This window comes from Anomaloglossus baeobatrachus, chromosome 1 (genome assembly GCF_048569485.1).
Source record: "Anomaloglossus baeobatrachus isolate aAnoBae1 chromosome 1, aAnoBae1.hap1, whole genome shotgun sequence".
In the NCBI taxonomy this organism is placed as follows: domain Eukaryota; kingdom Metazoa; phylum Chordata; class Amphibia; order Anura; family Aromobatidae; genus Anomaloglossus; species Anomaloglossus baeobatrachus.
In genome coordinates, this window is record NC_134353.1 from 574,728,879 (window position 1) to 574,749,405 (window position 20,527).

At 39.8% G+C, this 20,527-nt stretch overlaps 1 protein-coding gene and 1 pseudogene across 2 annotated transcripts in view; both read left to right on the top strand.

Annotated features, from left to right (window-relative positions):
- Positions 1-15,112, top strand: part of SPATA6L (spermatogenesis associated 6 like) — a 118,553-nt gene extending 103,441 nt beyond the window's left edge. For both annotated transcript variants that reach the window (XM_075339810.1, XM_075339818.1), the window contains exons 10-14: positions 5,028-5,071; positions 5,435-5,556; positions 5,737-5,827; positions 6,341-6,432; positions 14,950-15,112. In XM_075339810.1, the coding sequence (XP_075195925.1) occupies positions 5,028-5,071; positions 5,435-5,556; positions 5,737-5,827; positions 6,341-6,427 (344 nt within the window). In that variant the 3' untranslated portion in view covers positions 6,428-6,432; positions 14,950-15,112. The remainder of the gene's footprint in view (positions 1-5,027; positions 5,072-5,434; positions 5,557-5,736; positions 5,828-6,340; positions 6,433-14,949) is intronic.
- LOC142303379 (magnesium transporter NIPA2 pseudogene) lies at positions 401-1,236 on the top strand (annotated as a pseudogene).
- Positions 15,113-20,527: the final 5,415 nt, after the last annotated feature.

The following is a 20,527-nucleotide window of genomic DNA, read 5'->3' on the forward strand; positions in this document are numbered from 1 at the left end:
GTAGCGATATTGTTTGCTTCGGCAGTGATCACCCCGTGATGCGCCACCGACGTGGGCAGGTGCTATCGCTCGCGACATCGCTAGCGATGTCGCAACATGTAAAGCCAACTTAAAGCGGGCTTTACACACAACGACATCGCTAACGAGATGTCGTTTGGGTCTCGGAATTCGTGACGCACATCCGGCCTCGTTAGCGACGTCGTTATGTGTGAAACGCACAAACGACCATTAACGATCAAACTTACTCACCTAATCGTTGATCGTTGACAGGTCGTTCTAATCCCGATTATCATTGCTGTTGCAGGACGCAGATTGTTCATTGTTCCTGTGGCAGCACACATCACTATGCCGTGATGCCGCAGCGTGTAAAGCCCCCTTTACATTGGGCACAGCCTGGCGATTAGCTCAAGTATTTTTATCGGCGGCAATTTCATACTGAAGAAGAAAGGGCTTCTGCGGCTGGCAAGACAGGGCTCTATGAGAGCAGGTCAAGGTGGCCATGCGTATCTAAAAGAATGGCTGTGGTGAGCTGGACTATTATCAATGGGTGCAGGCGAAGTTGTAAATTTTGCTGCATATGCCTTTGCTCCGTCAACACTCGTGACCCATTTAGGAGCTTTAAGTGTATTAGTCAGCACCATCTTGTCTTCATATATCCTAAGTGAAAAACTAAACCTTCATGGGAAAATTGGTTGTTTGCTGAGTATATTGGTATCAACAGTAATGGTCATCTATGCCCCCCAAGAAGAGGAGATTGAAAACTTAAATGAAATTTCCATCAAGTTAGCTGATACAGGTTTCTTACATTTTGCTACAGGCGTGGTCATTGTGTCACTTATCCTAATCTTTGTGGTTGCACCAACTCATGGCCAGTCCAATATACTAGTCTATATCTCCATATGCTCTGTGATTGGAGCTCTGTCTGTCTCATGCATGAAAGGATTGGGAATTGCTATTAAGGGACTGTTTGCTGGAGAACCCATTCTGAAGAGCCCTCTGTCCTGGATCCTACTGATCAGCCTTACTGTGTGTGTAAGCACTCAGATTAATTACCTAAACAGAGCTCTAGACATATTTCATACTTCATTAGTGACGCCTATTTACTATTTATTCTTCACCACCTCATTGCTTACCTGCTCTGCAATTCTTTTCAAAGAGTGGCAGCACATGTCTGCCAGTGACATGATTGGCACTTTCAGTGGTTTTTTGAACATTATCATTGGTATATATAGATAAACTGTAATCATCCAATTAGATAAATACTCCCAAATGGACTGACAGACAATGTCAAAGTTGCTTGTCATACAAAGATAGAATAACTTCAATTATAGTCCATTAGTGTCAGCATTAGGACATAGAGCTGATACATCATATGAATTATAAATTGTTGAATAATTCTGTGAACAAATGTGTATAAAAAATTGATGTAGGTAGGTGTATGTGTATATAGATACAACATTTTAATAAAATGTCTATAATTTAAACGAGTGCGTGTGTGTGTGTGTGTGTGTGAAAAAGTGTGTGAGTGTATAGAAGTAGAAATTAAATAATTCTGAATTACTTACAAAGTGTAGTAAAATTTAAATGGCTATATGTTGTGAAAATGATGTGAATAAAAAATAACCTACATATATATATATATATATATATATATATATATATAGGGATTAATGGTGTTAACGTGAATGTCAATAAATATAATTAATTAATATTCGCAGCATGCCCTAAATTAGTCTGTTGTACCTAAGATAGACACATAAAACAATCTACCTGACTATATACCGTACCCATCAATCTTATTGTTTACCCTACCACACATTACCATTAAATTTCAAGATAATACATATGAAGGGATTCGTTGTAATTTGAGGACATTTTTTTGTTTTTAAATATTAGACGGTTATTGAGGCATCAGTATCGAGGGAATAAGAGTTTCTTCTCCTATATCGTGTAGTCAGAATCATACTATGCAATTTTTCCTTTCCTTCTTTCCTTTTCTTTTTGATGATGGTTCATAAATAATTATTTTCACCATCCAAACGAGTCCTTTCTTGTACTTGATAGTTGTCACTGAATCTGAGCAAGTAACGGAAATAAATTCTTCTTCTCCAAGACTTTTTCACAAGGTTCATACCGTCAGAACCAGAAAATTAATACTATAAATGAGATGAAAAACATTATAAGTATCACTCAATTGGAGATAATGTTCCAAAACTATTTCATTTAAGAATATGGTACCATGGAGAATTATATGCCAATTTACTATAGTATTGCGGTCAACCCAAACATCCATATAATGTATATATTTAATTAAAATATAAATTCTTACACTTCTAACCTTTTTGAATTAAAAACCGACCATGTTGATGTTAAAATTATAGAAATGCATTAAAACCAAAGTGCTCATTTAAGCCAAAAGTTGTCACAGTGCCAAATTAATAAATCCATTTGCGTTCTAATTTTGCCAATGCTTTACTTAGGTCACCTCCTCTTAATCCCAGATCAATTTGGTCAATGTCTTTAACTCATAGATGACGGGAGTCTGAATTGTGATTTTCCTTGAAATGTCGAGGAATTGTCTTGAGCGGTTCAGAGGGGATAGTCGACTTAGCGTTCTTAATACCGCTAATATGTTCTCCTACCTGAATTCTCAATTCACGAGTTGTAAGACCTATATAGAACTTGCCACTTGGCATTCCGCTTAATATATCACAGCCTTCGAAGTGCATGTTAGAAAGGGTCTGATGGTATAAATCCTAGTATCCTTAGATCCCCTAAATGTTTTTGCTTTGCTAATATTAGAGCATGCCTTGCACAGGCCACAAGGATAAAAGCCATTCACAGTATTCTCCTTTACATTCATTTTAGTCCCTTGACAATGACTATGGACTAACAAGTCCTTAAGGTTTTTCGAACGGTCTCCTTGCGAAAAACATCAGTGTCAATTGAGCCATCATTTTTTACTTTGAACTTGATATCTAAAAAATCGACTTCTGTGCCATATTTATATGTGAGGAAAATATTGGATTTGTTCATACTTAGGCGTTGTATAAAATTTTCCAAATCTACAGATGTCCCCTCCCACAGAAACCAGATGTCGTCAATATAGCGCATCCAATTCTGCACTTTATGAATTTCGACATCTGGTTCTGTGAGGAATAATTCTTGTTCCCAGGCTCCCAAAAATGGATTGGCATGTGAGGGGGCACACGATGCCCCCATTGCCGTGCCCTGCGTTTGGAGATATGTCTTTCCTTTAAAAATAAAACAGTTGTGAGTCAAGATGTATTCCAATAATGTTAGTATCAACTGTACCAATTGTTGTTCAAGATCACTTGAGAAAAAAAAAGAAACTGCTTTCAGTCCATCACTATGTCTGATAGAAGTGTAGAGTGGTTTTACGTCGGTGATAACCATCATCATATTTGGTTCCAATACTATGCTGTCAAGTCTTTGTAAGGCAGCTGTGGTGTCCTTGATATAAGAAGGTAAAGATGACACTAATAGCTTAAGATAAAAATCTATCATGTCACACACAGCTTCACAAATTCCTTCATTGCCAGAAATGATAGGTCTTCCTGGTGGAATGTTTAAATCTTTATGTAATTTGGGAATCAAATAAAATGTTGGCATTTTAGGATTAGATTTTATCAATGACTCTATTAATTTTTGGGGGATGATGCCATCTTGTAGAGCTTGGTCGAGTATGTCATGTAGTTGAGCTTGGAAAGCAGGAAGTGGATTATGATATAACCTCTTGTAGCAAGTTTTATTCCCAAGACGTTTATCAGCCTCTTTCTCATACATGCTGTTGAGCCAAACTATTAGGTTACCCCCCTTGTCTGCAGGTTTTATAGTCACATCAGACCAGGAACGTAATTCTTGTAATGTTTTTTTTTCTGAGTTGAAAGATTGGAAGTATAGTTTTTTTGTAACTGTTCAATTTCACTGGATACAACCCTGACAAAAATTTCCACCGCTGTGCACAAGCTTAAGGAAGGAAATTTCTTGGATTTGGGATACAGATGAACAGGAAATTGACTTACTGCATTAGGAACATTATCTTCAGACAATGACTCCAAAATGGCTAACGCCTCTTGTTCCTCATTGGTAATGAAGGGTCCTCCTGTATAAAATATGATAAAATATGCATTTAAATATTAACTTCCACGCAAATAGATCTATGTCTTTTATAACGGTAAAGGAATCCAATTGCATTGTTGGTGAACAGGATAATCCCTTTTCCAACAAGTATATTTGTGTATTAGTAAGATGATGTTCAGACAGGTTGATTACCTTCAAATAATCATGTCTGCGTCTTTTGCAATGTTGGTATCTATTTTCAAGAGATCCTTCTCCTCCCAATCTGGTGGACACATTGTTGGAATAAGGCTTTCTACCACTGCGTTATGCTGCTCTCAGAATAAATAGAAAAAACATGCTGACAGATTGCTTTTCAAGGGAACCTGACAGCTGATAATTGCTCTCTGACCCACAGGCAGCATAGACCAGACACTGCTGCATGACCTCAGCCATATATGTCTAGCTCTGCGGCTCTTCAGGTAAAAACATAATTTAAAAGCCACCAGGGATCAAGTCACATGAGAGACTAGTTGGAAGGGCGGGTCCCCAGCAGCTTCTCCATGACCACTGCCCTGGAGTGACAGCTCTTTCCTTGTACGCGAACGTAGGGAAGAGACCTGGCAGTCACTGGCAGCGGGCGGGGAGAAGCTGCCAGGGACCCATCTGTCCAAATAGTGTCCCATGCAGTTTGGTCCTCAGCGGGTTGTAATGTATGTTTTTCACTGAAACAGTGCAAAATTACAGAATTAAACGTATATGGCTGAAATTATGCAGCCAGTGTCTAGTGCATGCTGACCGTGGATCGGGCACCAAGCATCAGCTGTCAGCTTTCATTAAATTATAATTCTTAGATGCTGTAATATTGGTGCTAATTCATTAATTCACTTTGTGTTTCAGTTTTACAATGAGAACTACTTATCTGCTTTCTGTGTTTGTTTTTACAGCATTAACTTTTGATGACTTCAACTGTGATACATCAATTGTAAAGGTGGGTATAAGAAAGGGTTATTCTCCTATAGAAAGCACTGGCCTATCGATAGGATATGTCATCAGTTTCTATTTGGTGGGAGTGTAATTGTCAATGCGATACCTCTTTAAACAATGATAATTATATTAAACCCTTGATGTCACAGCGAGTCTTAAAGGGAATCTGTCACTAGGTTTTTGCTACGTCATCTGAAAGTAGCATAATGAAGGGGCAGAGATCCTGATTCCAGTGATGTGTCACTTAGCTGTTTGCTGTCATAATGATAAAATCAAGGCTGCTATGTTTTTAGAATCCTGGACAATCTTTAAAGTGTGTTTCTGTATAGTAGCTTACTGAAATCTAAATACGAAATGTATTACTCAGGGCTGCCTGGATATAGGTGACTTTAACGCTGAATCATCTCAGGATGCCCCCTTCACTTCCAGTGCCAATTCACTGCAGGATTTAAGAACAAGTCCAGTTCTCAGGGGATCTATAAGGGAAAGGTCTGTATTTACTTTGCGTCATTTTATTTGTGAAGTAGATTGATATACTGAGGTCAGTCGTAAAATAATCTGATAGCCGCAGTTATCTTTCATGACCTCACTATTCCAACATAAATGAAGTCATTACAACAATGCCATTTGGCAATGCTCAATATGTTTATATTTTTGGGGATATTTTAGGTTGAGATCTGAGAATAACACCTGGGAATCAATACACAAGCGAGTGCGTAACCTGTTATCCACCCACAGTGCCAAACAAAGACTATCCTCAGTGAGTATAAAGCTATCCAGAAAAGTTGCCACCATAGGAATTAACTTTGTGTAAATTTAGACAGTGAAATTAAAATGTAAAAAAAAATTGGAGTCGTCCTGTTAGTCCCATACATTTGCTTATGACTGCTGCAGCCAATCATTAGCCTCTGTGGTCTTGTGCCCATGTGCAGTTGTAACTGCCCAAGATCAGTGATGGCCTGCAGCAAATTTAGCATAGGGTGATCCTTTGTTATTTTATCACATTCCCTGATTTGAGGCCATTTTTTCAAAATTCTGGGCAACCCCAGTAACCGTATACAAGAAGTATAGAGAATTTATTCTTGCTAATAATGTATTTTCCAGTCAACTTTGATGACATTTCCAGACTGATTACTCAGCAACACCACCTACACAGTTATATTGGGAGTAATATCACCCACACATATCTGTTAAATTCTGAGCTGGTAATGTAGCTTCATAAACTATTGAATGTATCCTCTCTCACCATACTCCACTTCGCATGTACTTTTAGGATCTATCAAAGGGCGAAGTGGATCGCATACTTGAAAGATCATCGAGAAGATCACTGAACAGCAGTTTGGAAGACAAACTGTTTTAAAGAATGTAAGATAAAAATCAGATGAACCTATTCGTTTAATGCATGCATTTATATGATGACTGAGAGCAATCAATGAAAAATGTATTTGAGAACAAGCCCTTTTTTGTAATTAAGGCTAGGTTCACACTATGTTTTCAGCTGAATATGTCTATTGGAGGCTACGCAGTCGATTACATCTTGCTGCTTGCCTTAACTAGGTGTATACAGCCAAAAATGATGCACGACAGACCACAGTGTGACTCTTTCTGCATCATTATAGTCAATTGCCCTGCTGGCACATACGCACAAATCCCGTTTTGTCAGGGTTTGGACATAAGCCCCGACAGAGCCACTGAACAAATGCTAAAACGCTATGTGAAGCCATCCTTTAAAAACAGTTACAAATATACAGTGGTCTGAATATGTGTTTTTGGACAAAGAGATTGTGGACAGAAGAGCTGTGACTAATTCCACACATGTTCTTAAAAGGTAAAATCCAAAGAAAGGAACTTGAAGCATCTTTCAAAGTTTAAAAGACTCATGGCCCTTAGTCGTGTGCACTAGAGCTTCCCAAAGATCGACATCCAGAATCCAGGAATTAGAAGGACTAGAATCATTTTTGCATACTTTTCCAAGAAGAAATGCTTATCAAAATAATGCAGTAACTGGAGGCGCTTCTGATAACATTCAGGACAAACGGGCTGATTTATCAAGACTGATATAGGACAATCTTGTGCTAAGCAAGTCTTGACAGAGGACATGGTGCCAGATTCATTGAGAGCCGCACACCACTTAATGAATTAAGCAAGTGGTGTGCACCTCCGTGTGCTGCACCAAAAATGCTATTTCAGTCACAGAGTGCAGTGGCATTTCTGGCATAGAAAATAGAGACACATTTCATTAATTAGACAGGTGATGTAGCTACACCACACATCCCACCCCAGCTCCTCCCAGCTCAACCCATTTCAGCAGAGCTGGTCCAAAGTGGTGTGAAAGTCGCAAAACCTTTGTGCAACTCCTTGTTCTGCAAAAAAGCTGCAATTTTTCAACGCTTTTAAGTCACTATAGTCCTTTACACATATCCACATATACAGCTGGTGAAATTAGTATTGAACACGTCACCAATTTTCTAATTAAATATATTTCTAAAGGATCTACTGACATGAATTTCTCAGATTTTGGTAATGGCACATCCAATTCAAACAGTGAAAGAAATCAAACCATAGATGTCCATAAATAAGTTATAAGTAATGATTAGAAATGACACAGGAAAAAAGTATTGAACATACTTTCTGAAATGTAATTAATACTTCATACAAAAACCTGTGTTAGTGATGACAGCTTCAAGACGCATCCTATTTGAAGAAACTAGTCGCATGCATTGCTCAGCTGTAATTTTGATCCTCTTCTCCACACAAACACTCTTCAAATCCTGAATGTTCAATGTGCTCCTTCTGAACTTTAGTTCCTTCAGTAAATTTTGTATTGGATTCCGGTCAGGTGATTGGTTGGGCCATTCTAGCAGCTGTGTGTTTGGGGTCATTATCTTGCTGAAGTATCCACTCTTGTTTCATCTTCATCAACCTGGTAGATGGCAGCAGATTTTTATCAAGAATGTCTCTGTACATTTGTCCATTCTTGCTTCCTTCAATTCTATGATGTTTGTAAGTGCCTTTTGTGGAAAAACAGCCTCATACCATGATGTTCCTTCCTCCTAGCTTTACTTTTGATATGGTGTTAAAGGACTCAAAACATGGTGTGTATTATGGCATCGACTATATTCTCCCAGTATTTCACAGGCTTCTCTAAATGTTTTTGAGCAAACTTTAAACGCACTTGGACATGTTTTTTGTTTAGCAGTGGAGTCTTGCATGGTGAATGTGCATACAGGTCATGTAGGTTGAGTGCATTACTTATTGTTTTTTCTGAAACAGTTGTACCTGTCGATTCCAGGTCTTTCTGTAGCTCTTGTACAACTCTTCCGATAATGCTTTTCACTCTCCTGTCGGAAATATTGTGGGGAGCACCTGGTCATGGCCGATTTATTATGAAATTATGTTCTTTACACTTCGGTATTATGGTCTCAACAGTGCTCACTGGTACCTTTTAGTAGTTTAAAAATTCTTTGGTAGTCAATACTATCAGTATGTTTTGCAATAATAAGGTTGTAAAGGTCTTGAGACAGCTCACTGGTTTTAGCCATTAAGAGATGTTTCTTGTTTGGTACCTTGGTAATGAGACACCTTTTTATAGGCCATCAGTTGACCCAGCTGATATGTTTTAAATAGATTTCAGCTGGTGTCTTGACTTTCCATGGCTTTTTTCATCTCTCTTTTTCCATTTGTTCAATACTTTTTTTCTGTGTCGCTTATCATTATTATGCATTACTTAATTGTTGGACATCTATGGTTTGATTTTGTTGCTTGTGTTGATTTGATAGGTTGTTACTGACATCTCGTGAGAATTTCATGTCAATAACACCTGTGGAAATATATTTACTTAAAAAATCGGTGACATGTTCAATATTTATTTCTCCCTCTGTACATGTTAACAATGGTCCCAAAGAGGTGGTAACTAAAGTTTCCTCATAGTCAACAGCTAAAATCTGCAGATTGTTTGGATTACAGTAATTTTTGTATTCTCTTAAAGGAAGGAATTTATTTGAATAATTCTGTGACTCCATGCATTGCTCCTGGTAACAGTTAGATGTTGATAGACTCTCTGATCTCAACATGTATTACAGGACATAGTGCTTAGCACATATTCACAGATATATGTTCGGTAATGGGTACTGAAACTTTACGATGGTCAACAACCAAAGATTGAATGGACTTCTATATCTTTATTCTTTATTATTTTAATAAGGATTTCTTTTTTTATGCTATGTGCGCACTGGAAAATGGAATTTTCTCAAGAAAATTCCGCAGGTATTCAAAGATTACCGCATCCGCGGTAAAAAAACGCGGCAAACCGCACCGGAAAACCGCATGCGGTTTGCTGCGGTTTTACCGCGGTATTGTTTGCGGTATTGCCGCGGTTTTGCCGCGTGCGGGTTGGGATGTGCTTTATTGCATTCAATGCAATAAAGCACATTGAAAAAAAAAAAAAAGTAATTTCATTCTGAGATAGTAGATAGATAAAGAGACAGAAGAATAGATAGAGGGATAGATCGATAGATAGACAGATAGATAGATAGAGGACAGATCGCTGCATTTCCCACGGTCGGCAGTGAGTTCACATTACCGGCCGTGGGAAATGACCGGTAATTACCTCTGCTGTATTGCTGCGAGACAGCAGAGGTAATTCAGCGCTGTGTGTCAGTCGCGGCTGGATGTAAGCAGCGCAGGACCTGTGGATTACGCCGGATCTTTGTTTCGGGAGGGGTTAATAAAAGGGTGAACGAGGCTTGTTTGTTTTATTTAAAATAAAGGATTTTTCGGTGTGTTTTTTCACTTTACTTACGGGTTGATCATGTCAGCTGTCTCATAGACGCTGCCATGATCAAGCCTGGAGTTAATGGCGGCGATCCACCACCATTAACCCCTTGTATTACCCTGACTGCCACTGCTACACGGCGGCAGGAAGAGCCGGGGACACGCCGGTACTGCCGCATAATGCATGCGACAGTGCCGGGGCAGCTGCGGCTGATATTCTCGGCTGCGGGAGGGGGAGTGAGGCGGGGGACATTAACCCTGCCCCTCTCCCTCCCCAGCCTGAGAATACCGGGCCGCCGCTGTGTGCTTACCTCGGCTGGACGGTAAATATACAGCGGAGCCCACGTGCTTTGTTTTCTATATTTCCGTTTTCTTTCTATGTGTGTTCTATGTGTCTGTGTCTGTGTTCTATGTCTGTGATGTCTGTGTGTGTGTGATCTGTGTGTGTGTTTACTCTCTGCTCCGCTTCCTCTTCCTGTAATGACATCACTTCCCTGCAAAACCGCAGACAAGCGATGTACATTACCGGAGGTAAACCGCGAAATACCGCAGGGAATAACGCAGGAAAACGCAGTGAACCGCACAGAATTTGCTGCCTGCATTATTCCCTGCAGGATTTCACGATTACATTGGAGTCAATGGAGTGAAATCCCGCAGCGACGTGCGGAAAAGAATTGACATGCAATTGTTTTTGCTGCGGGAATCCCGCAGCAAAACATGCAGCTGTCAAATTCCGCATATTGCGCACAGGATTTTTTTTGCCCATAGGTTTTGCTGGTGATTCACTGCAGAGATGTTATGAACATTTTCTGCAGCGAAACATGCAGCAAAACCGCAAAAAATCCGCGGCAAAATCCGGTAAGTGCGCACATAGCCTTAAAGTGACTGGAGGGCATTGCTTCTGGCAGTGCTAGAGGAGACCCTCATCTGGGCAGGGATGGTTGTCCCAGGATCTAGTGTCTTTGTGCAGGGTGTAGCGAAGGCCGGCGCGCGTGAGCAAGCAGGGGGATGTTTGGTTACTCACAGTAAACAAATCACACGAGTCTTTTGGTAAATCAAAGGTGCTGGTGGCCGGTTGCCGTGGCCGGTTGCATTCAGGTCCCCCACCCAGGCTGGTGGTCGCTGTCCTTTTCCTCTGCACTAGTTTTGTGAATGGTGGACTGCCTTGTCTGGAACTCAGGAGTCCGCTCCCGGCTGGATGTGGCCTAAGGAGCCGTGCCTGCAGACGCTGGCCCGTGGGATCTATGGGCCCTGGCGGTGACCTCCTATCCCTATCGGTGGGCTGTTGTCTTCTATGAGGGACTTTGGGTGGGACAGGACCTATAATCCTGGCCTCAATCGGTTAATTAACCAAGACACTGGTTTCCGGTCCTGGCTTCAGGGTCCGAGTACCCCCTTTTGTGCTACGGTTTCCGGGACGGTTCCCTGTGTCGGTACCGGCGGGCTACAACCCTGTCCCGCTCCACCTCGGTTCTGACGAGCCGTCTTCCCGTCTCCTGCTGACAGAGACCAACGTCTGCCTCCTAGCCAAGGCACCAGGGCTCCAACCCTGGCGCCGTTCAACTTGAACTTCCTCTGCTGGAGCTACACCTAGCTCCAGCCCACACTCCTTTCAACTTGAACTCCAAACTAAACTGCTTGTTTTCCCACCTCGGGCTGTCTAGACCCCTGGGTGGGCGTTTCCAACCGCCTAGTCCCGCCCACTGGTGTGTCTATCATTCCCTAAGGGGGGGTCACTAGGGTTTCAGGTCGGCTGTGTGTTTCCTAAGTGAGGGAAGGTGTTGTGCGGGGGCCTATCTGTGACTACCTGGTTTTGCCATGGCGTCACACACACAGAAGTCCAATTCCACACCCAGCACTGATTAGCAGCTCTCTGTTACTATACATTGTACACACAATGATGTGGGCGGAGTTATAGCAGATGAGCAGAGAAAACTGTGACTCTATCATAACTGCTGCACCCGGTAAGTGATACATCGCTGGAAACGGGTCTTTGTCCCTTCCTCATCCCCTTTAAAAATTGTTTTTCAAGTTTTTTTGTTTTTATTCTTATTAAAGCTTTCAAATGAAACAAGTACAAATAAAAATAATATATCCTCCACTTAACATAAACCCCATATGTGAGAAATGCATCAGAAATACAAAGGAAAAACAAAGTATTATGTTAATAAACTTAGCAAGAAAATCATATTCAGCCAAATGATATTAACACAGAAATAGATCAATATAATGATCTATGCTGTATATATAACAGTGTAACAAAGGACATATGCATCAAATATCAGTAGTGTCTTGCAAAAGTAAGACAAGCATATTAAGAAACAAAATGCAGGAAACGTTAACTATAAGTTAGTCCTAAAAACTAATAAAGTAACACAGGATAAAGAGGAACAAAAAAGTGGATCTATCTTTCTTATCACTTTCAATGTCAAAAAAATAAAAACAATTAACAGTTATGCCAAAATTACACATCCATGTTTGTAATGTATGCCAAATTAATGGGTATAAAATAAGATAAAAGAGCGTATCAATGGCTAAATTTCAAAGAATTATTTTATTGAAAAATCAATACATAATTGTAAAGATATAATAGACAATGCATGAAAAGACAGACACCAGTTTTCGGCAACCAGCACTAGGTAAGTATGAGAGAAGGTGCACTGAAGTTTAGTTATCATAATTAGTCAAAAAAGATCAAGTGTGAACAGATACATATCAAAAACACCATTTAATATTGCATATTATTACAACTTATAGATACCAAGTTTACTGACCAATAAATCCTAGATACAGTAAAAATTTGTTTATCATAAATGAACAAAAAATGTCAAGTGTAAACGGGCACCTATGAAAAGACACTACAAACACTAGCTAATGTGGTTAATCATAACAACATATAGATATATAGATACCAAACTTGCTTACAAATACATAAATCATAGAGGGGAAATTATATATCAGTTAAAGTAAAAAACAGAATGATCATAAGGCAATAAACCCCAAGTCACCATAATTGTATGGCATCAGGAGCACTTGGTAAGTATTAGAGAAGGTACGATAAAAATTAGTTTATTGTAAGTGATCAAAGGGTGAATAGGTACCTATCTAAAACACTGATGACAACAGCTAATATACCCTGTTTTTCTATAAATAAGCCCTCCCCCAAAATTAAGCCCTAGTAGGAATTTTCGGCATTTTTGCTGTAGGGCTTAAATATAAGCCCTACCCCAAAAATAAGCCCTAGTTGCGATTCAATAATGAAGTGTCCATGCAGCTAAAATAGTTAAAGAATACTACAGGAGAACACGTCATTATAGAAAGCAGACACCCCCAAAAGGAAGAAGACCCCGCAATCATACTCACCAGACGATGAACGGGAGGACCTGCAGTGGATCACACACTCACAAATACTGTAACAGATCATGCACACAATCAGATTGCACACCCACACAATAAGATCACACACACACAAACATCAGATCACACACAATCACACATCAGATCACACATCAGATCGCACACACACATTCACCACATCTGGCGATACAGATTACTTCCGGCAGTGGAACGCATAGTGGACTTGCAGTAGAACGCATCAATGCATTCCACTGCCAAGTCCTCCATGCATTCCACCGCAGGTCCTCACACTCCACTGCACTGCATTTCATCTGCCCCTGCTGGCCGGAAGCAATCGGTGTTGCTGGATGTGTGCGATCTGATGTGTGATTGTGTTTGTTTATGACTGAGTGTGTGAGTGCCTTTGATGTATGTAAGGGTGTCGCCCAGAAGCAAAGGAGAACCATGTGGAGTATACCTGCTGGGAGCACCCACTGAAGATCGCAGGAGGACCTGGGAGCAATGCAGACTTCCAAGGTCTGGTCAGTATGATTCTCCTGGGAAGGGGGGGGGATCTGCTTTTTTAGGGGGAAAACCTACCTCCAACCATGTTTCCCCAAGAATAAGACCTACCTAAAAATAAGCCCTAGCACTTTTTTTCAGGGCAAAAAAAGTATAAGATAGCGTCTTATTTTTGGAAAAACACTGTAGTTTGTCATTGCCACATGTAAATATATAAATACCACATTAACTGACAAATATATCCTAGGTATACTGAAAACTGGTTAATTATAAGTAATCAGAAAAGGTCAAATATGAACAGACATCAAAGATATACTATAAATACCAGTAAATGTGGTTTGTCATTACATGTGGATATATAAATACCACACTTACTGGCAAGTTATATAAAGCAAAAGAGGGAAAATAAAATGTAAAAAAAAAAGTAAAAGACACAATGATCATAAGACATTTACCAAATCACCAGAAGTTTATATCACATGGCAATGGGATTGCTCTTACCCATACCGAATAACACCAAAAAAGGTCACTAGAGCTAACCCCAATGTACGTTTCACATATAGTGTTGTTGCTTCCTTAGAGAGGTAAGTATGCTTCTGTGTGTTTGCTTTGCAGACTAGACCAATATCAGACATGTCACTGCTTTCCTACTGCAGATCATTGTTCTGCAAAATAAGTGTATATGAAAACAGCCAACCGCAGGCTATGTTGTGTCTAATACGGTTACATCAGTGACTAAAAATGAACATCATGGCTCTTGGAATATAAAAAGAAATCCGCAATATGTCAATTTCTTGCGAGTACACTTAGTTTTATGTGTAGATTCTCCCATAGAATTGTATTAGATTCAGGAAATCCAAAGGTAAAAAATGCATACGCAATTTTGATGTAATTCCTCATTGGAAACGCAACATAAATGAAATCGCACATGACAGTATCAATAAAGAATTGTGAAAGCCAAGAACTAGGAAATGTAAAAACAAAGCAGCTATTTTTAAAACATGATATACTAAAGAGACATAATCCGCATCAAAAACGCATTTTAAAAAATACACTCAAAAAACGGAAGGAAAAATACCCAAGTAACCTAATTTACATAATAGGTGCAGAAATGCTGAAGAAATTCTGCAACATCAAAAACTCCCTAAAAGCTCATTGTGGGAAAGTAGCCTAAATGGGTAAAGACGTGCTATTAATAGTTCCAAATAGTGTTATAGTTACTAATATATTTTTAATTTTCTTTTTGCCTAGGACTGAAATGATTACAGTAACCAGAAGTCTGTAACTGCGTGTAATAAATATATGTGAACGTAAAAGTGTGCTCATTAATTAGAAAATAGAAATATTTATTGCCTGCGTGTCACATTTGTATCTTTTTTTTATTAATTGGAATGTGTTTTATACATCACAAATAATGCAGATTTATAATAAAAATATTCAAAATATTCCTTGCCTAATGTTTTCATTAACAAGGGTTTTCTGGGCTGAAATAAAACGTCTCCAATCACTATGTGACTTCAGACTGCCGAACCATGACAGTGAGCGATATGCACTCTTTCAGGATTTCCCTTTGGTCCTGGTGAGGATGGGCAGTGACGCTACAACATGTGTGCGATTTACATACTTGAGATCACAAGCCAACTAGACCCATCCATATACTCTGAACTCTATTGAGAGAAGCCAATACGTCTAGTAGCAACCCTTTTAACTTCAAGGACATTTTACAGGGGTCATTTTCCCTGGGAATTTTTTACTTTTCTTAAGATGTTTCTCCCACTATTTCTTTTTTTAATCATCTTACTATTTCTTTTTCAGTCCTAGTAGGGGATTGGAGCATGCAGTCCTCTGCTCATATACTATACTCTATATTACTTAGTTTTCTGGGTGCAGCAGTTGAGATGCAGAGTTCTTAAGGCTGCTTTAAACGATGCGATTTCATATGCGATCTCATATGCGATGCGACACGCCCAGGTCGTGTATACGATCTGAAGAGATCGTACATAGGTCGTATCTGAGCCGTCACACGTGCATATTCTATAAGATGCCACATCGATCAATATCTCGTTAGATCTACCGGACCGCAGACCGGGATAAATGATTAACATTACACGAGTTGCGTACGCCTTATAAAGCACGAAGGACAATTTGTTACGCAGTTGGTACCACCAATCATAGCGGTGGACGTGAGGTACGGCGTGGAGAGACACGCCCGCGTCGCATATGACGTACATAATAACGATGAGCCTCGTCGTTGTTAGGGTGTCACACGTATCAATATACCGGTTTCGTTCAACAAAACGAACAATATTTAGAAAATGAACGACGTGTATGCGATCAACGTTTTTGCGCACAATCAGGGTCGCACGTAGGTGTCACAATCAACGACGTCACTAACGATGCCGGATGTGCGTCACTTACGACGTGACCCCACCGACATCTCGTAAGATATATTGTAGCGTGTAAAGCCCGCTTTAGATGTGGCACGTAGCAGAGCTCAGAAAGCTAACCCGGCTCATACCATAGCCCTCTGTATACATTGTTTATAGACAGTGAGCTGCTTATCAGTGGAGGAGGTGTGGTCAGAGGACTTGGCACAAGACAACTAGTCACAGCAATGATAATATCCTAACTACATCAAACTTTCACTGTAGGTAATCAACAGAACACATATTAATAAATGACACATCACAGAAATCTGTGTTTCAGTCCTTATCTCCTGCGGTCTTCAGATTACATAACAAAAACCTGCTGACAGATTTCCTTTAAACCAATCAATATTTGATGTGACCATTCTTTGCCTTCAAAAAGGGATGCATCACTAAATATATTTGAAACTATTATCGCCAGCCAGATTTTTAATAATGGGGTTTGTCCAGGCATACAGATTATTAACCCATTATAAAGCCTCTGAGAAATAAAGCTCAAAATGTAAAACAAGTTAATGGGGTTGTTGGGCTCACTATAGGTTCACAAATATAACATTTTTGTGCCCATAAAAATCCTTGTTTTTTTCCTTGTACTTGCAGTCTGACTTGCTGTGACCTGCTGTGATGAGCACCTCCTTCTCTATCGACATTATATACAGTGCCTGGTGTGGGTGAGGAGCAGCATTTTCAACCTTGCTGCATGGCTAAATCTAAAAACCCTGATTGTATCAGAACAGTTGCAGCCAATAATCTAAGTGATACATCATTGAAATCAGGGTCTCTTTTCCTACATTATTCTGCTATAAGATGAGGGAACAAAAACCTGCTGACAGATTTCCTTTTACCCCTTCACCCTCGGGCGATTTTCCATTTTACGTTTTTGTTTCTTACTCTCTTTCTTCCGAGAGCCATTACTTTTTAAATGTTTTGTCAATCTTGCCATATGACGGCTTGTTTTTTGCGGGATGAGTTGTACTTTTGAATGAAACCATTAGTTTTACATATAGTGAATGGAAAACGGGAAACAAATTCCAGCTGCGGTAAAATTGCAAAAAAGTGCAATTGCACAATTGTATTTGGGATATTTTATTCACCGTGTTCACTATATGGAAAAACAAACATATCAGTATGGTGCCTGAGGTCGGTACGAGTTTGTAGATACCAAATATGTATAGGTTTACTTTTATCTAAGGGGTTAAAAAAATTCAGAAGTTTGCCCAAAGAAACTTGTGCTTTTTGTTGCCATATTCCATGACCTGTACCGTTCTGGGGCTCAGTGACGGATTATATTTTTGCGTCTTGAGCTGGCGTTTTTAATTATTCCATTTTTGTGTGGATGCTACATTTTGATCGCCTGTTATTGCATTTTAAAAAATGTTTGCGGCAACCAAAAAACGTAATTTGGTATTTAGAATTTTTTTCTCGCCATGCCATGTCCAATCAGATTAATTGATTTTATATTTTGATAGATTGGGCATTTCTGAAAATGGTGATACCAAATATGTGTATGATTTGAACTTTTAGGATTTTTTATTTTTTCAAATTTTTAAAAACTTTTTTTACATTTTTTATTTATTTTACTAGTCCCCTTAGGGGACTTTATGGATCCACTGTCTGTCAGCACTGATCAGCAGAAATGCAGCATTCCTGGGGCTGTTACAGGAAGTATGTCATGGTAGCGTGAGGGGTCATCACATGCCCCCCAGCTACCATGGCAACCATCAGGTCCCCGTGATCACGTCACAGGGCCTACAATTGCAGCAGGGAACAGCGCGATCCCCATCGCAGCCACTTAAATCATGCTGTCATATTTTGACAGCGCAATCTATGTGGCAAGCAGGCGCATGTATGCTGATCAAATCATGTTCGGGGATTACAGCCGGCTCGCCGCAGCAGCCGGCGGTGATTACCACGACCTGACCAATGATGTAACAGTACGTCATTGGTCATAAAGGGGTTAAGGATTCACTTTCTAAGCCTATTTTGTTTTATTAAATGTTCATTTATTTCATTGCCTCTGCTTTTTGTGAATAAATTTGTGTTTTTTCAGATACTTTGTTATACCATACCTGAACACCTAAGTAGACTCGAAAGCTTGCTTTGTAACATTACTTATTTTACTTTTGTTAGCCATCAAAAGTATTGTAAATTCAAGATTGTTATTTTGTTTTCCCACTGAGAGCAATCAATTTGTGTTTATGAAAAGTATGCTGTCCACAAGACTTGACAGCCCTCTTTTGGTTCCTCCTCACACCCAATGGTCAATTCGAAGAGGTAGTGTATGATAAAGAAGTTAAAGGTTGACAATGACTTCCTTCTGTCCTTTCCTAAGCGTTGCTATTCCTAGCTGCATTTCATTTCACTACACACATATCAGTAAGTAGACGAGTCAAAAGAAGTTCTTAATTCTGTCTTAATGCTCACTAGATTATGACCATAGCTCAGAAGTGGTTCTTTTTTAACTTTCATTATCTTGCTTTAGCTCTTTATTGTGCCTTTGCTTTGATGTTCCCAGTGCTTTCTGTAAGGCCTCTTTGACACATCCATGAAAACTATGCACGTTTTGCACGGACATGTAAAAGGTGCGTATTGCCCTCCGTGTGCCGTGATTTTGACACACGTGTGTTCTCTGTGTGCTATCCGTGATAACACACAGAGAACAGGAACTTTCTGCTCACCTGTCCTTGGCGTTGCTGTCCGTGGTGGTGATCTACGGTCTCTGGTCCTGCTGACTCCCCGCTGCTGCTACTGCTTCTGGTCCTCCGGAAACCGTGCATATGCGATGAGCATAATAAGAGGGGTCGGAAGCAAGTGAAAGCAGCAGCAGAGACAGCAACGCTGGAGAAGGTGAGTGTAGAAATTCATTTTTTTCACAGACACATGTGTTTTCTCTGGTACGTGTCATATTGATGTCACACGGATCACATCCCTGCAGTCCGTGTGACACCCGTGCTGCCAGAGAAAACGGACATGTCTACGTGTGGAGCACGTATGCTCCACACTGTTCATGGCAAAACATGCACGTGTGCACAAACCCATTGATTTCAATGGGTCTACTTGTACCCGTGTCTCCGGTACGTGTGAAAACGGACGTCACACATACCGGAGACACGGATGTGTGAAGGAGGTCTGTGTGGAATTGCCATTGTGTTGAACAACTCCCATTACTCTTCTACCCACTGATAGACATTGCATCTGTTTAAATGTGCATGTATTCTAGTGTATTCCACAGCGTAGAATATTGCTGTAACTACTGTCTTCACACACCATACAGATCTGCTACTGACACATTCCTCTGGTGACCACCTACTTATTAGACTATGCACTATATACTGCCCAGCATGTAAAACATGATTCCTCTTTAGACTGAAGGGATTGGGAGAGGCAGCAGGAGACATAGGTAAAAAGGAGAGCAAATAACCTTTTGAGAAAAAGAAAAGTCATACAAGTGAAAGGTAAACACAAGAAACCCGGTTATGTGTCTACATGTGAGATTAGATTACTATTTCACTTACACATAGTACATTAAAAAGTATGAAAAGTTTTGTCCTAATCTTGACCCTAGAGTTTGTCTTCATGAGGGAACCCATTAAAAGCTGTGCTGGTAGATGAGCAGCAAGTAATACATGGATAGAAAATGCTCAGATATAAGATGTAAGTGATGTGTATGAAGCATAGATCTTTAAAATACAGGACTAAAGAAGTATACAGTAGTATAATGAAGCTTCCTCGGCACAAAACTGTAAGCCCTTTTTATTGTCAGACACCAGACATCCGTAGGCCATCAGCTACTGAGTAATCTTACGCTTGGTAATTGTGTTCTGATAATTAGATTCCTGTATTCCACAAGTCCTACCAGTAAGCACTGTAAACATCACCCATCTTAATAAACTGTTAGAAGAGGGAGGTTGTGAACTTTTGCAGTTAGCCGTGCAGAGAATAAAACCTCATGTTATCATATAATGGTTAAAAGAGTTGTCAGAAGGCAAAAATAAATTTCATTTTACATCCCTATCTACTTGATGCTATAATTTAACCAATTTTTTATATACTTGTATTAAAAATTCCCTCCTGTTCTCCATCTACACTAACTACTATTCTATTTTTTTCCTTACTTCCTCTCTGATGACAAATCGTTTAAGAATCCCAGTGCAAGGGGGGATGCTCAAACAAAACAAAGCATCATCAGAGTAGAGTGTGTGGTAGTGACCGCAGTCTCTGTTCCCTCACTGAAACGAAGGCTCATCGTGACGCACATTTCAGGATCTGGTTTGTGTCTGCTGTCCCTGCTCTTTTCACTTTTGTGTCTATTGTGATCTGCACTGTGCAATCTACACAGTGCGATCTACAATATTTAAAAAAAAACTAAAAGAAACTAAAGCACTAATAGAATGTAAACACAT